Source organism: Theobroma cacao, chromosome 9 (genome assembly GCF_053813885.1).
Source record: "Theobroma cacao isolate CCN51 chromosome 9, ASM5381388v1, whole genome shotgun sequence".
Lineage (NCBI taxonomy): Eukaryota > Viridiplantae > Streptophyta > Magnoliopsida > Malvales > Malvaceae > Theobroma > Theobroma cacao.
This window is the reverse complement of record NC_142647.1, coordinates 9,354,048-9,371,020: the sequence shown is the minus strand read 5'-3', so window position 1 is coordinate 9,371,020 and position 16,973 is coordinate 9,354,048. Positions and strand designations below refer to the sequence as shown.

The following is a 16,973-nucleotide window of genomic DNA, read 5'->3' as shown; positions in this document are numbered from 1 at the left end:
GAGAATGAGATGGTGAGAGAAAGAAATCTGAAACGCAAATGAAAAGAAATTATGATAAATAATTTAATTTATTTAAAATAATTTAAAAAATATTTTTATCAAGTCATAATTAAATATAATTAAAAACAATTAAATTTATTTTAATAATTATTTTTAAAATATTTTTATAAAAAAAAAAACATTCCTCACAATTTCTTCATAATAAAAAAACAACAGTTTGGTTTTTCCCTTTCATGTTATCTGAGAAGGAAAATTGCATAAAGTTCCAGTAACGATGGGTAGCACATTGAATACTGCACACGGGGTGCAATGGTTCAAGTATATGCTGGCAGTACCTTCTGTTCTGTCAGTACGCTGCTAACTTGTAGAGTCGTAGCTTTTGAACTTTTAAGCAATTATTACAAATACATGGCAGTGTTATTTTGTTATAACTCAGACTGCTATCTTCCTTGCCCAAACCAACACTCAAGTCTCAGCAGAGTCCTTGGAAAAAGAAAATATGAGAAAGAAACACAAAGGAACAACTACAAAGGCAGCAATCTTTAGCAGGTCCTCAACCTCCTTTGAGATCACTCCAATCCTTGACCAATCCCCACTATACCTGCGCATTACACAATTTGTTGCATATATTTATATATATATATATATATATAAAAGATAGATTTGACCAGAAGATTGAGGTGATCAAAGATTTGGAAGGGAGAAAAAGAAAGAAGAAATGTTACCCAGCATCAATGAAGCCAAGTCCAACCACAGCAACCACAGACCTAGCCAGAATTGTGTTGGAAACCCTTTGTGGGAAAATGGGTTGCTGCTGAGTTCTTGAACTTTCTGGCGGATCTTTCCTTTTAGTCATTTTGGGAACAAGTCTTCTGTCAATTCTCCTCACAAGAAGATAAGAGTCGATGCTTTTGAAGACAAGGCTTTTGTGTATCACCAGCATTTCCTATCCAGTGAAAAACGCCCATCACCCTATCCATTCAAATCCTCTATCACAAGGCCGTTTATGTAATTTCACAAAAGTTTCAACCACCAGACCCGTATATATGCATGCTTTTATGTCTATATATATATATATATATTTTTTTTTTGGATAATTGAGAATTTGTATTTATTTAAAGATAAGCAAGAATTGAGCATTAGCAATTTTACATAAATAATAAGTTTATTAAAATATTGTAACAAAACAAAAGTTTATTAAAAAAATAAAAGAATATTAGAAAACTTGCAGTTTTTTAAATTCAGGACGATTTTAAACTTGAAAAAAAATAGAGAATCGAATTTAAATAATTTAAAATTTGAAATAATCGAAATGCTAACTTAAAACTGAAAATAATTTAGGGAGCGCTTGGCTCCTCACCGTACCGCCCGTGCTGGCAAACGTCCCTTTAAATCAAATTCCACCCGACCCAAAACCCTTGCCTTCCCTCCTCCCACCCAAAACCCCTTCCCCCAAAACACTCACCATTTCCCTTCCTGGTAAAATTACAACCCCGCTTCCCCCTTCTAAACCCCTTAAAATTCTTGAAACAATGGCCATTTCAGGACCCCAAAACCCCTCACAAGTCCATAGAATCCCACAATCCAAGTACATTGACGCCGTCCGCTGGCTCCCACCGGTTTCCGCCTTCGACAGATTTGCAGCCATTGCTTATTTCGACACGGGTTCCAACTCTCCCTCCGTCGAAATCCACTGTCTGAACCCAAGCGTACAAAACCTATCTCCAACCTTAACCCCTCAATCATCATGGACTCCACCTTCCCGCATTTCATCCCTCAGAACCGCCCAATCCACCCCCCAACCGATCCTCGCTGCCGCTACTTTCTCGGGCTCGCTTCACATTTTGGTCTCCGATTTAATAAAGGGAGCGGTGATCGAATCCGAGGCCTCGATTTCGGGGACGGAGTTTCATATAGGGCATGTGTCGGCCGTGGATTTGAGGGAGAGTGGGAGTGAGTGCGTGAGTGTTGGAGAAGATGGGAGGGTTAATTTGGTGAGTGTCGTTGGGAATTCTTCGAAGCTGAGTTACCGAAGAATTTTCGACGCGAATGGGCTAGTGGGTTATACAGCGGTTAGGTGGGCGTCCCCGAGTGAGTTTGTGACTGGTGGGTATGGGTTTGGTTTACAGTGGTGGGATCAGAGGAGGCCTGGTGGACCTGTTTCGCAGTTTAAGGGGAACTGGTGAGTGGATTTGCTTGGTTTTGTTGTGAAAAAAGAAATTATGTTGTTGAATCTAGTGATATAGCTTAAAGTGATTTTAACAAATTTTACTGTGCATTTATGTAATGTTATGTGATTAGCCAATTTCTCTTAGAATGTGGGTAGAAATAAAATTGATGCTCTTCACCATGGAGGTCAATTTGGCAAAAATTCTGGTGTTGCTTGTGCTTTTATTATGTTGTTATCAGTTGCTTCCTAAGTTGCATGTTAATGGGCATTTTATGATTTTTGATATGTTTAGGAATTATGACAGTAGTTGGACAAATTCTATACTTTATATGATATTAGGAGGATAATTTGATGATCTGAAAAATGGAGGCTCCATTGTCCATTGGTTTCTTTTGATGCTCATAAGGATTGTTTATGTGAATTGTAACGCCACAATGTAAACTGAGCGATTTATCAAAAGCATTTTTGCAATAATGAATGGTAATAGAAATGTATTTGTTGTAATTGGAGTTTTAGACATTAGGTTATTCTAACATTTTTTTTATTAGCTATCAAGATTGGAGCAGTTATATTGAAGTTTTGAAGGAGTTCTTCGTAAAAAGAATTTTGCATCTGTTTTCTGCACAACAAGTGAACAACATATTATTGGTGTGTGGTTATGAGTTATGAAATCAGTAATTTGTCTATGAAGATAGCTGCTGCTGGTTATGTTTGGATGAGATTCAATGTAGCTTATAAATAGGTACCACGGCATTGTCACCATGTCAATGCTGCTGGATGCTGTGGTATTCACATTGCTGCCTTCACCACGATGTAACCCTATTTTTGCTTTAACTGGCCATCCTACTTTTTCCACAGTTAATCTTCCACAGGCCTTTAAACAAGGCAGCTTTAAGTGTCCTTCACCATCAACATCACCTCATTACCAATGTGGGTACATGCAACTATACATACACGTGTGTAGGTGGAAACTCTGCAAATAATGTGAAAAGGGGAAAACTAATTATATCCAAAGGGTTCCTCCCTGTTGGCAATTGGCTTCCATTTAATGATAGAAAGGTTATTGGTCTTTGGTTATTGTAGATGACTTGAAAACCCGTACAAACAGATTTTCTCTTGGCATTTCAGTTTTATAGGATTGGTTTGGCTGCATCTTTTTGAACCTTTAGAAGGGGAAAACTGTCTGGGTCACTTCTCTCTTTGTCCTATGAACTTTTTGAGTATCTGTGCTTCTTAAAGGAATATTTAAATGGCTCATCAACCGCAATCATGATGTTTACAACTTATAGATTAAACATGCTTACTGTGCTACCGTATTAAATGATGTTATTCTTTTAATGGTTATCTTGCAGGTGTCAAGGGAAAACATCTGGAATTGTACACTCGATTGATATTCATCCATCACGGAAGCACACTTGTCTGGTAAGATGGGTTTTTCTTTCTCAATGTTTTAGTTCTACATCGCAGCAATTAATTTACTAATACTGGTATCAGTGATATATTTTTGGTTTCTTTTTAAGTATTCTTATCTTTTGGTGAAATGACTACTAACATATGAGATAAATTAACTGTACCTTTGTTTTCTTTTTCTTCTTTAAACAAGGGGGAAAAAAAGAAAGAGGGACAGAAAACAGCCTTTTTCTCTCTTTTTTACTTTCTAAATATATTTTTGTTAGCATCTGGTATTTTTCCTTTCTACTGTAAAAAGATTATAAGATAAAGAAGAACAAGAGAAAGAAAGGATAGAAAATCGGCCTTTATCTTTCTTCCTCTTTCTTATTTTCTAAATAATTTGCTGATTAGATCTGGTAGTTTTTTAGTTTTTCTACTTTCTTTACAAATATTGTTGCTGATAGAAGTTGCATAAACAATATGGATGAAGTTGAAGACAATGGTGACTATAGCCCCCCAATCCTATTGTGATTATTTTAAAGGGTAGCAACAGTTAATATTAGCTGTTGCTAGGTTGTACTGGACCATATAGTAATTGGTGGAATTATTTGTTGCTGATTGCTACCGGCATAAGCAGTAGATAGTTGAACATTCTTATGTACAATAAATAAAGGATGAGGACCATACTTTGTTAGATAAAATGATTTTTTAACATTAATGTTACTTGAATTGAATTCTGTGCATGCAATTGATCATTAATTTTTTGGCTACATAGTTGTTCAGTTCATACAACATTTTAGTTCTTTCTTATGTATTTAAGCAATAGGGAAAGTTATATGAACTACAAAGTGATGTCCTGAGGTGCTATTCCAACCAAGGTTATTCATTCTCTGTGATGTCAGTATATTAACTCATTTTAACTTTTTCTTAAGAAAAAGATTTAAATCTGATCAGTTTACCCGCATGAAAACCATGTTGAGAAAAACTTTAAGAGGTTGTTTCTTTTATCAAATTGAAATTGTTGTTTATTGGATTCTTTAATGGCTACTTTATATCCATGCTAGCCTTCTCTTCAAACTAAGATTTTAACATTTTCTATTTGCTTGAGGTCTTGTGCTGATTTTCAATCTTTCTAGGATTTTTTAGGCAGGAGGCTCGTCAGGGACTGTATTTGCTTGGGATCTTCGAGCACAACAACAGCCTATTGTTCTTTCTGGTGGAGGGACAGATCAGACTGCCATGCCTTTGTTATCTGAAAGTGAGGTTTGGGAAGTTCAGTATGACCGCTACACAAGGTCTTCGAACATTAACAACATGTCTTCCACACGAATTCTACCTGTTATGATCTGTTCAGAAGATGGGATTCTTGCCGTTATAGAACAAGGTAAGCGATTTTTTAAGCAACTATTGTTGAATTGTCATCTGTAGCTAGGGCAGACCAATAGTTAATGATGAGATATATTAATTTGTATTTGGATTGATCTGATGAATCTACGTTTTATTTTCAAGGATTCACATGTGACTAACATGTATAATATTCTATCAACTGCATAGGTGAAGAACCTGTTGAGCTGTTAGCGGAACCCTGTGCAATCAATAGCTTTGACATTGACCAGCAGAACCCCTCGGTAAATAGAAACTTCACTATCCCACTGGGTTTCAAATCTAAAAAGCATAAATTATGTTTCTTACAGTTATATGCAATATCGTGCAGGATGTTATATGTGGCTTGGAGTGGGAATCTATAGCCATATTGACAAGGTCGTAATATTAAGAAATAGACACAAAAGACAGGAAAGAGACAACGTTAGCATTGAATTTATCAATGCTTTCTGTGAGCTGTAACTTGAGGAGACTGAATTTCATCCAGCCATTCTTTGCCTTTGTGGGAATGGAACGACTAATTTTTTTGGTTCGCAAAGTTGACATGCCGTGAATGTAAGATCCAGAATGTGGAATGGTCTCTTGTTTTCTTTTGGCCTGTACAATGCAGATGGTGTACTCTGAAGTTATTTGTGTTCAATACAACCATGCAACAAGTGAGGGTGATTTGTCTTGATAGATGTGTAAGGAAGAAATCTCTATCGCCCATTTAATGGGTTGATGCAGACAAAACCCAAGCCAAGGGTATTGCTCTCAACAATATTCTCAAGATTAATGTCTATAATTATAAAAAATCCTATGCCTTCGATAATTACAATGAGATTGAACCCTTTTTCTGCTAAACCATATCTTTTTACTTTGGTAGGGTAGATATTATCTTTTTGTTGCTCTATTCTATGATTAAGTTGAATAGTAAATGTGGAAGGGAAATGCCATCCATGAAATGCTTATTTTGCAGGTCGAGATTTTTTATTACCTTCTCAATTAAAATTAATTAATTTTATCATTTATCACTGGTTACTTTATAAATTAATAATATTCATAGATATTTATTTATTATAAGGTTTATAAATGAATATTTTAAGCATACTTTTTATAATTATTATAATAAACATATTCTTCTAATATATATTAAAATTTGTCACATAAATTATCAACTACTGCCTCTACATAAAAATATTACTAACATTTCTTTCCATAGAACAGGGAGAGGTAAAAGTTTTGGTATCAAACGAATTACAGCCACAAACGCCCATGTTCCGCTGGTCCATGACATTCCATGAGGACGCAATGTCAAGGCTGCACATTTCCGTTCTATCCAAATCCACTGCCTCCCACGTAAATGCAATGACCAGTCCCTTCCCACAAACATAACCTTAGCTTCAACGAAAGAACACACTCATCAATCATCAATGGCTTCTTCTCTGAATTTAACGACCATGTCTTTTAATTTACCCTTTTGCCATTCTTACCACTCCTCCTCCACTCGACTCTCGCGCGACTCACTCCAACTCCCCCAATTCAACAAGTTGGGCAAGGCCTTGAAACTGAGTTCCACTCAGAACATTTCTGGGTTCCCTTCATTTGTTTCCTATAAGCTTTGCACTATCACCCCTGCCCCTCAAAGACTCCAATCTCTCACTGTCTTTGCTGCTAAAGGCTACAAAATGAAAACCCATAAGGTACTTCTCTCTTTCTTCTCTACTGACTCCTTACAAAACAAAGGAAAGATTACATTTTCTAAGCATTATTTTTCTGTTATTATATCAAACAATATTATAAATTTGGTTGGTATATTGAGTTAAAATTAGGCCAAAAGAGTCCACACTTTTAGCTCTGGTTTGAGTTCAGAAAAGTTAGAATTTTTGGAGCAAATTCGGTTCCTTACGACTATTCTTCCACAATGGTTGAAAATTTTTCTTGGCAATTGAAAGACACAGCTTAAAAACTACAACGCGTTTGTTCTACCTTTTATGCATTTGGGTATGTTTTTCTAATGGATTTCGTGTTGTCATATGGTTTATTAGGCTTCTGCAAAGCGATTCCGTGTAACAGGAAGAGGGAAAATAGTTAGGAGGAGAGCTGGGAAGCAGCATTTGTTGGCTAAGAAGAACACCAAACGTAAATTGCGCCTTTCCAAGATGGTCAGTTTTTTTATTTTCCTCCAAAGTTTTGCCTCTGCTTGTGCTTTGTTCTTATTTAATCTTTGAGCTTTTAGATAGTCTAAAAAAGTGAGCATTGCTCCAAATTTATGCTGTCTTTCATTTTATGACTTAGGACAGGATAAGCCACTTGATCCCTTTAATTGGAGATACCAACTTGGGGAAATGAATTTGTAGGTCATATTTTTAATTTCTTAATTGGAGCTATTTATAATGACTGGTATATTGTGTCGAAGAAATAAATTTTGAATCTGCAGAGAATTGTGTTGAGGGGTGAGAGAGAGAGAGAGAGAGAGAGAGAGCAAATCAGACATTGCATAGAGAAGAATATTTTGTAAAAAAATAGAATAATTAGATCATTTTTACTCTAGATCTGAATGTCTTAGAATGAGGCTCATTTTCAAAATTATATCCTAAATTTTGGTGCCTTCCCCATTCCTCTTTCTCCCACCACCCTTCTTTTCCTCCACATCAATGGGAATTCAATCCTGCTATTCAGTCTCTTGGCTTTAATGAGTTTCCCATGTGTGGTTGGGATTAGTAAATGGACTCCACCTTGGCATGTCACACAGGCTATGAATAACATTTTTCCTTTTTAATTTATCCAGAGAGAGAAAAGAGTCCTGAAGGGGCACCTGTTTTGTTGCCTGTTATATTTGTGACATGTTTTTTCTCTTTTTACCGTTGTCAAAAGGTAGAATTCGAAGTTCACGCCTGTTCTTTCAAGCAGAGTTGTGGCTACCCAATTAATATAGATACATTTCATATCTTGTACTGACTAAAGGGTCAGGCATCCCCAGAGTATCTATATAGCTTTTTTTATGGTGAAATAATGAACCTATGTTCTTTCTGGGATATAGCAAAATCAGCTTGGTTTTTTTGGGAGGTTTTGATGGGTGGAATCATTGTTTTTTTTTCTTACCCATTGTTTGGTGAGTGTGGTGGGATGGGATGCAAATTGCACTTTTTTTCTGATAAGTCGACAGTGTGAGAAAGTTCCATATTGACCTTAAGAAGTGAGTGAACGGTATTCAAAAGTAACATGCACCGCCATCAATGAAATGTTTTTCTTAAATGCTCAGTTGATAACATGATTCTTTGTTTCTTCATATGAACTCATATAAAGATACCTGGACTGGAGATGTTGAAACATATATTGTAAACTGAATGTCATCTTTATCTATTTACTGTATTTCAAGGTGAAATTATAGTTATTTGCTATTACCCATTCTGTGGTAAGTGTGGTGGATGAGAGGCAGATTGCACTTTTGTTTTTCTGATAAGATGACACTGTGAGAAAGTCCCATGTTAAACTTAAAGGGATAGGCTATTCAAAAAGCTTAAAATTTAGCACCATGTTTAGTACAATACATAAGCATATGCATAAAATTAGGTCATAGAGAAATTTACTGATCATATTTGACCATTGTTAGACTTTATTCATACACTACACTTAAACCAAGAGACTTTATTCATACGTTACACTTTACTGCACTTTTGAAGACATGAAGACATGCCCTGTTTAACATCATGGACTTACTTACCGTCTAGTCTTCATGTCTTCAAGATGCCTTGGGACATAAGAGAAATTGATCCATTACCTTGTTTGTTTTAAACAGACTGTTTAAATTGCTGAGATAATTTACAATGAAACACTTTTCTTTTAATGTGTAAGGTTAAATCGTTTGGTCTTTATTGAAGTATATAATTTGTTCTTATAGTGTATGTGTCAATTTCTGTTTGCAGCATGCAGTTAGCCGGAATGACTATGACAATGTGATTGGTGCGTTGCCTTATCTCAAAGTAAATAGAAATGCTAAGTAAAGAGAGTGTCTTCAAGTGTCATGTGAGGAGTTAATTATTTTGTTACCTTGTAATTTCTCACAATTATGTCAGAGAAAAGTTTGTTGATTGTTTTAATTTCTAATTTGAATTTTATTTTTTTCCACTCATGTTGATGCTCAGAACCCAGTTTACGACATCACACAAATAAATATTACATGCATCAAATGCCGATTCCTTGGATGGTGGATGCTTTGGGGTTTAAAAAAAAGGCTTAGGCCATCCATAAGGATCCTCAATCATTTCTGTTCTAAACAAAAGGGATAGAATGGTTCATGACATCTCTTGTATTTGCTTTGTTATGTTACTGTTGTGTGAAGTCTACCTTTTCATTGGTATTTGTTTTAATAGCAATTCATTTGGTTAACAAGAGTTGATTTCTGGAGTGCAATAAGCAGTCCGTGCAACTCAACTTTGGTGAATAGAAGGAAGGGTAGATGATTCACGAAACGACGACGGTATTTAACAATGGAGTGGTTATGCATGGTGGGCTATTTTGAGGACAGAAAAAACATTAAGTGTAGGGTTTTTCGTTTGTTATAATTGGTAGGCATCACTATCCCTAACAGGAAACTCATTTGGTAGAGCAATGCTATCCCTACCAGCAAAATCTTGTTGCCAATTTCCATCTTGATAAAAAGCCTATTCTGTTCTTGACTACTTGTTAGCAACTGAAGTTCACAAAGCTAAATAAATGGAGTGTTTTCCCATCACGGGCTCAAGTTTTTGCTTATTGGCAGGCCATCTTTCAAACCCATCAAATCTTGTTTTCTCCTATTAAGGTTGAGAACATGTCATGTTGCTCTCTGTGGGGTCTCACACCCATCAAAATCCAATTTCAGAACCAAAGTAAAAACACGCTTGGCAGGTATCTTTGAGCAGCAGGAGAATGGAAAGTTAATAAAGGTGAAGAGAAGAAGAACCTTTTTCTTTTGCCAATTTGCTCCAAACATTGTGCTTCTACAAAAGAATGAAAAGATGGATAGAAAAACATGAATGTTTATTTTCTTTTAATTAGCAACAAAGTTTTATATATACGGAAATTTAATTTGATTTATTACATATTTTCTTTTAATTCCCATCCCACTCTTGGTCTATTAAAAAAAAAGAGAAAATATTATATATACGGAAATTTAATTTGATTTTTTTTTTTATTTTTTTCATCGGCCATTTTTTAATACATTCATTATGGGTGTTCACGTGTAGAAGAGTTGGATTCAAATCCGAGAGTAGCTTCTACCTACCACCGATCTTATGTTTTCCTAATTTCTCTACCCGTTTAGCGAGTGTGGGTTGGTTTGAACTTTGAAACCAGACTTAATAGATATTTCCATTTTCCTTCTTCTCATATCCAACCTACCATGGTCCTTGAACACTTACCCAGATCAGACACGTTCCAGAAAAAACATGCAACGAGTCCAAATGGTAAGTTAATTGTTTTGTTCCTTGTTCCAATGTCCTTGTCATGTTAATGGACAACCTTGTCTCCTCTTGATGTTCAGTGTATCTTTCCACAATTCATGGCTTCAAGAGGAAAAGCATGAATTTTGGTTAGCTAAATCCTCAAACTCCACTTTCATCTGCCCTCATTTCCGGGAGGTACATTAGAAACAACAAAACTGGGGAAAGTTTTTAATAAACGACAAACATTATTTTCATTTTCTCCTTCCATATGTAATTAATTTTATGAGATTGATCCCACAAGCAGGAAAATAATAATTAAATAGATTAAAAAAAATTAATGATGCTTTATGGCTATGTGGGATTGATCTCACAAGAAAGGAAAAGTAATATTTTTGAAGTGAAATTGATTTCGAGATTTATGAAATCGTTTTCAAAAGGAGAGAAAATAAATGAAAAACGCTTTATACTTTTTTTAAATGTAAAACAATTTCCATCGATCAACATAGTTTTTCTCGTTGACTAGTAAGCATTTTATATTTATAAAAGTTTTTCTCCTTTCAAATGAGAAAAAAATAGATTAAAATATTTTTCGAAAGAATTTTTCAACCTAATCAAATCGAGCCTAAATATCCTCGAAAACTATGATAAAGTGATAAATAATTAATGGTTTAGAGACCCTAGAGAGAAGTGATCTGTCTATGGCGGCATGTTCTATTAAATTTAAGTTAATGATGAATTTAACTTAGCTAAACTAAAATGATTTAACTTGTTAAGATTCGGTAATAATTTCTGAATTTGGCAAATAATAAGAACCGCAGAGGGCGGTCGCGTTTGGCGGCTTGGCTACCATATTGCGTTGTGTTAAATGTGCTTAAATGTCAAACGACTGGCCAAACTTTTCAAACCCGAAAGCCGGCCTTCATTTCTGGACCCCACCATTCTATTTATTGCCTAAAATATCTGATTGTGTGCTTCCCTGTGCAAGTGGCATCAAATTACAGTTGTATTTCTGTAAATACAATGTTCGTACGCAATGTAATGTCGTCCCAATCGAAGCATCTTTCTCTGAGCTTTGTTCCCTTTAAACCACCGACCTCTAATCATATCAATATCTTTAATTAATTGCATCAGAGAATATTTTTGTACCATTTTCACCACGTTTTTGGTATGACCGGGCAGACGGTCCAATAACTTAATGATGAGCCATGATTACAATCGTCTGTTAAATGCTCCAATCAAAAGAGATAGTATTTTAATTCAAATCAAAGAAGAGCCTGAAGTTATTAAATAAAAATGTAATGTTTTAAAAGGTTCTCAAATTATTGTATAAATTTTAAAAATTTATATTATATTATATTTTAAATTAAATAAATCACTACAAGAGATAAATTAAAAAATGATGACGATGGCAATGGCGATGGGAATGGTGGTAGTATTACAAAGAACTGGATGTCAAGAGAGAGTTGAGAGACTTGGATGACAAAAGAGAACTAAGAGAGCATTTAATTTGTATAGATAGTAAGATGGGGAAACTGAAAGTTTAATTTGTTTAAAATGGTTTCAAAAACATTTTTATCACTTCATGACTAAATTTTGAATAAAATAATTAATTTTATATTAAAAGTTATTTTAAAAATAAACTTATGAAATTGATCATTTTCCATAACTTATTTTAAATTTAAATAGTGAAAGGAGATATTTATTTAATATGATAAACTTTAAAAGTGTCCTCAAAGCAAGTATAATGTAGTAATGTATGAAATGGAAAGAAAATCTAAAAATAGTATTTTATTAACTTTAAATTTAAACATTTAATTAATTTTAGCAAGTATATATAAACATCCATTAAGAATATGTTTTATTAAGTTCATACCACTTGGAACTAGTCTGATAAATTAACATACGATGAAAATAATATTCTATTTGTTTCAAATTAAATATCTATTTTTCTTTTTTAAAATTTGTTTTAAAATTAATTCATTTTTCTATTTTAGGCATGTATACTTTTTATTTTTTTTCAATATTTTTATAATAAATTTTATAATTTTTTATATGGAAACTATAAATTTATTAATGTTATAAAACAATTTTTTGAAAACATTATTAAGAAAAAGAAAAACATTTTTTTTAAATTTTCATACCAAATCAAAAATAAACTTTCAATTTTGGAACGGGATCATAGTACAATATAACCTCTTTAAATTAATACTTGATAAATTAATAATTTTGATTAAATAATATTTTTAATTGATCAGGATCAATGTGGTATATTAATAATTTACTAAATTTATATAATAATACATCTAAAAAAACATATATGCTTCACTTGATATATAAATTAATAATCTCCTTATACATCAAAATTATATATATAAATAACTCAATTATGAGACCTTTATAAAATATAACTCCAATATTACTTGTTTATTTTTAAAATTGATATCTTTTTAAACCTCATCCCTAATTTTTCTTAAAATTGATATATTTGGTATAATGCTATCGTATTGTGAGAAAAAATTATATAATGTGATTATTATTTTGAGTGTGTCTTTATGCCAAACATGCTCCAATACCAAAAATAATATCAAATAATTAATTTATACATTAATTAAGTATAGCAAAAGTTTAATTGATCTATAAGTTAATAAATTATTAATTTATTAATTAAATAATATTTTAAGTAATTGATAAAATTTTATGATATAATAATATTAATTTATATAAATTTATACGGTAGAATGACACTTTTGATTACAATGACTACAAAACAAATCATCCTCGTATTAACCTTTTGTCCTCGGCGTTCAATGGAACAGTGCACGTGTCAACTTCAAAAACCATAGGCTAGAAGCTACCCCCGGATCTTTCGCCACGTTTCAGACAGCACCAAACAACCGCCGTCATTTAAAAGAAACCCTAACTCCGCTGGACCCCACATATTATCCGTTAATGTGTTTACGTGTCTGCCAGCACATGCTTCTCTTTTCTTGCCAAATACCCAAAATAACATCCGCTCTAACGCCAATAATTGCCATAAACCAAGGATATTGGAGTAATCCCCGAAACTTATCGCATGTGCGAGGGATCAAAGAACGCGGGATCTCGCACGTGCTCGCCGTCAGAAAAAAGGCCCTCTTTCCCTCTCTCTCTTCCTTCAACACCGTTAATTAGATTGCCCCAAAGTAATTTCTAGGGTCTTCAGAATCTCCGAAATTTGCTCTCTTTCTTGAAATTTTGAGAGAGAAGAAAAATTTAAATTTAGAATTTTCCGCGATTTTTGGGGTTGAGATTGGGATAATCGGGGTTTCGATTTGAATTGGATGGTGCAGTTAATGAGATCGGGAAATCTTAGGCCGGAGCCGGAGCCGGAGACGACGTCGTGCCGGGACAAGCCGCCGGTGAAATTGGAGATCGTCGAGGATACTTTAGAGGAAGAACATGGCCCTCTTAGTAAACGATCCAAAGCCTCTCCAAATCTTCAACAGGTAATTTCTTTTCTCAAATTTATTTCCCTGTGTATTTTTAAGAAATAAAACATTAAATTAATTTTGGAGAAAGATGTCAGCTATTTAAGGAAAAAAAAAGAGCTTTGTATTAGAGGTTTTAAATTTTAAAGATTTTATTTCTGTGTTTTTTGGCATTGTTTTGATGATTTTTTTTTTGTCAGTGGAACTCCGACGTCAATGCTTTCCCGATCCCTCCATCGCTATACAATCCGTTGGATGAGCCGAGTCCACTTGGTTTGAGGCTAAGGAAGAGTCCTTCACTTTTGGATTTGATCCAAATGCGCCTTTCTCAATCCCAAAGCAGTAGCTCAGCTGCCGAAGCTGAAAATTTGAGCTCTGGAGTCAAAAAGGAGGCTAAAGCTGCTGTGACTACGGATAAGCTTAAAGCCTCAAATTTTCCAGCTTCCATTCTCCGAATCGGCCATTGGGAGGTAATTTTTTAATAAGTTTAGTTTAATTGTGTGATTAAGTGCATTAATAATGGGGGTCAAGTACCTGAAGGATTGTTTTACTTGGTGATTTGCAGTATAAGTCGAGGTATGAAGGTGATTTAGTGGCCAAGTGTTATTTTGCAAAGCATAAGCTTGTTTGGGAGGTATTGGAAGGTGGGCTGAAGAGTAAGATTGAAATACAGTGGTCGGATATTATGGCTCTTAAGGCAAACTGTCCTGATAATGGATCAGGGACTTTGAATGTTGTGGTAAGATTTTTTTGTTTTTAGTATAATCTTCTCTGTTTCTCTCTCTTCTCCTGCAATCTGAATATGTATGACTTCGTTATTTCTTCTATGCTGCAGCTGGCTAGACAGCCACTTTTTTTCAGGGAGACTAATCCACAGCCTAGAAAACACACCTTATGGCAGGCAACTTCAGATTTTACTGACGGTCAAGCTAGCATGCATAGGTAAGACTAATATGGATCTAATTCTTATTTGTGGAGGTACAAGATGAATTTTGATGCTTTATCAGAGTGTTTGCATATGGCTATATGGCTAATATACTAATGCAAAATTTTTATTGTTGCTTTTTAGGCAACATTTTCTGCAGTGTCCCCAAGGATTGTTAAACAAGCATTTTGAAAAGCTTATCCAGTGTGACATGCGTTTGAACTGTTTAAGCAGACAGCCAGAGATAATTTTGGATTCACCATACTTCGAATCACGAACTTCAGTGTTTGAGGATCCTGATGAATCGAAAGGGCATGGTTTTGGCCAGGGGGAGACTGGTAAAGGATCCACTAGCTCTGGCTTCCAGAATATAGCATCACCAGCTGCAGCTCAGTCTTCATCCCTGGAGGTTGAGAAGGGGGATTCTGCTGGTATAACCTCAGAAAACATGTCCAGGGAAGCTCCATCCCCCAGTTCAGGTACAGTCAGGAGCTTTGGGTTTGTTTTTGATGTGCTGATGGATAGAGTGTCTTAAGTTATTTAGACTTTTTGTATCCTCGTTTATTTACTTTATTGAAGTCCAATGCCTAACACAATGTGGCGTGTGATTTCTTAGGAATTTGCATACATTTGATCTAAAGCATGCTTTTTGATTGTTGATAATGATGTTGCACAGACTTGAAGTTATATATCTTTTTGCTAATGGTGGTGGTACTGCTTTGATATAGGTAGCAGCATAGAAATACACAGTAGTCTATTTTTTATTTCTATATATGCTGTATTCGGCATATACATGCTATTTGAATTGTTCAGTGTCTGATGGATTTAGTATGCACGTTGATACTGTTTCATTTCTTCCTGCGCTTAGACTTATAGCTTTAGTACAATAATGTTTTCTTCCTTATGACACAGTATAATCTATTTGTAACTGTAGCATTTTTACTTTTCTTTATTATTCTCTAATTAATTTCTCATTTTCACATTAGTGATGGATTCTCATGCCATTGAAGGAAGTGGAGTTTGTGAAGCAGTGGATTCAAAGGGGTCAAGGAATTGGGACCAGATAAAAGTGCCTGGACTTCACCCATCTATGTCCATGAGTGATTTTATGAGCCATATCGGACACTGTCTTTCAGAACAGATGACCTCTGGAAATCCATCCTCTGAAAATATACCAGACTGCCAGGAAATGCTGGAGGAGATTGCACAGTACCTTCTCAGTGACACTCAGTTTACAACAGCCTCTGATGAGAAATCCCTCATGTCAAGGGTCAATTCTCTCTGTTGTCTTTTGCAAAAGGACACTACAACAGGCACAAACTCACAGGGTAATGGAGAAAATTACGGTGGACCTGATGATGGAAAAGATGTTCAGCTAAATGGAAGTTACGAATCTGGGTTTAATATTACAGCTAACGGTGATGTGAAGACTTCTGAAGGGGATACAAAGGAAGTCTCTACTAGCAAGCAGGCTCCAGGCATGTCAAGAAAAGACTCATTTGGTGAGTTGCTGCTTCATCTTCCCCGAATTGCATCTCTCCCAAAATTCTTGTTTAACATTTCAGAAGATGATGGAGAGAGTCAAGCTAGATAAGATAGTGTTCTTGTTTATCGACCTTTTGGAAAATGATGAATTTCCCAATCTCTCTCATGTTAGTTGCAAAGCTGAAGGTTGTCTATTATATCAAATGTATGTCGTGGGATGCTTCGACAATGGGATTTATCAGGATTTGGAAAATTCTTTTGATGAAGAATTCTAGTAAATCCCATGTAAAAATCTTTAGGAGTTTTAGCAAAATTGTTTGATGTAATATCTGGAGCAGATTGTTGTTTCTATTTTAATTTGTAAGTAAATTGTAATTGATCCTTGCAAGTTCTCTGTTCTTATCATACACTGTGGAAATTGGTAAATTGTTTTTGGCTCTTGATTGTAAGTTGGATATTTTGACACGATGGGATTGGGGCGAGTTTCCATTTTGCTGTTTGGTGACGTTGGTTCCCGTGGATATTTTGCTGAATCCTGTTGATAGATGTTTCGTATTTCTAATTTTTGCGGGCAACCATTCAAAGAGTCATAACCACTCGCATGAGGTTTGTAATTAATGAGCCTTTCAGAAGACAAAGGGTTTGTAATTAATGCTAGTGATAAGACTTGCTTAGTAATTAATGACAGTGATAAGACTTGCTTTCTTATAGCAGTTCGGATACGGTAAGGTGTTCTCAATTCC

At 34.8% G+C, this 16,973-nt stretch overlaps 4 protein-coding genes across 5 annotated transcripts; 3 read left to right on the top strand and 1 right to left on the bottom strand.

The window, feature by feature from the left end:
• Positions 1-377: 377 nt before the first annotated feature.
• On the bottom strand, positions 378-987 carry LOC18589031 (DNA-directed RNA polymerase subunit beta). Its single transcript, XM_007013834.3, has 2 exons — positions 726-987; positions 378-601 (listed from the first exon to the last, which is right to left on the bottom strand). Exons 1-2 carry the CDS (start codon positions 941-943, stop codon positions 466-468), a joined length of 354 nt encoding a protein of 117 aa, XP_007013896.3. The 5' UTR covers positions 944-987; the 3' UTR covers positions 378-465.
• Positions 988-1,354: 367 nt separating this feature from the next.
• On the top strand, positions 1,355-5,788 carry LOC18589030 (Transducin/WD40 repeat-like superfamily protein). The gene is made up of 5 exons (XM_018127834.2): positions 1,355-2,182; positions 3,523-3,592; positions 4,709-4,946; positions 5,117-5,190; positions 5,277-5,788. The coding sequence occupies exons 1-5, from the start codon at positions 1,533-1,535 to the stop codon at positions 5,328-5,330; spliced, it is 1,086 nt and encodes a 361-aa protein (XP_017983323.2). The 5' UTR covers positions 1,355-1,532; the 3' UTR covers positions 5,331-5,788.
• Positions 5,789-6,265: 477 nt separating this feature from the next.
• Positions 6,266-9,059, top strand: PRPL35 (Ribosomal protein L35). The gene is made up of 3 exons (XM_018127847.2): positions 6,266-6,627; positions 6,973-7,089; positions 8,854-9,059. The coding sequence occupies exons 1-3, from the start codon at positions 6,358-6,360 to the stop codon at positions 8,929-8,931; spliced, it is 465 nt and encodes a 154-aa protein (XP_017983336.1). The 5' UTR covers positions 6,266-6,357; the 3' UTR covers positions 8,932-9,059.
• Positions 9,060-13,500: 4,441 nt separating this feature from the next.
• LOC18589028 (ATP-dependent DNA helicase) lies at positions 13,501-16,618 on the top strand. 2 transcript variants are annotated; one of them, XM_007013828.3, is made up of 6 exons: positions 13,501-13,838; positions 14,021-14,290; positions 14,386-14,559; positions 14,656-14,762; positions 14,890-15,224; positions 15,756-16,618. In XM_007013828.3, exons 1-6 carry the CDS (start codon positions 13,674-13,676, stop codon positions 16,337-16,339), a joined length of 1,635 nt encoding a protein of 544 aa, XP_007013890.3. In that variant the 5' UTR covers positions 13,501-13,673; the 3' UTR covers positions 16,340-16,618. The 2 variants fall into 2 exon arrangements, with proteins under 2 accessions (XP_007013890.3, XP_007013889.3); XM_007013827.3 differs by having other exon boundaries at positions 13,503-13,838; positions 15,732-16,618.
• Positions 16,619-16,973: the final 355 nt, after the last annotated feature.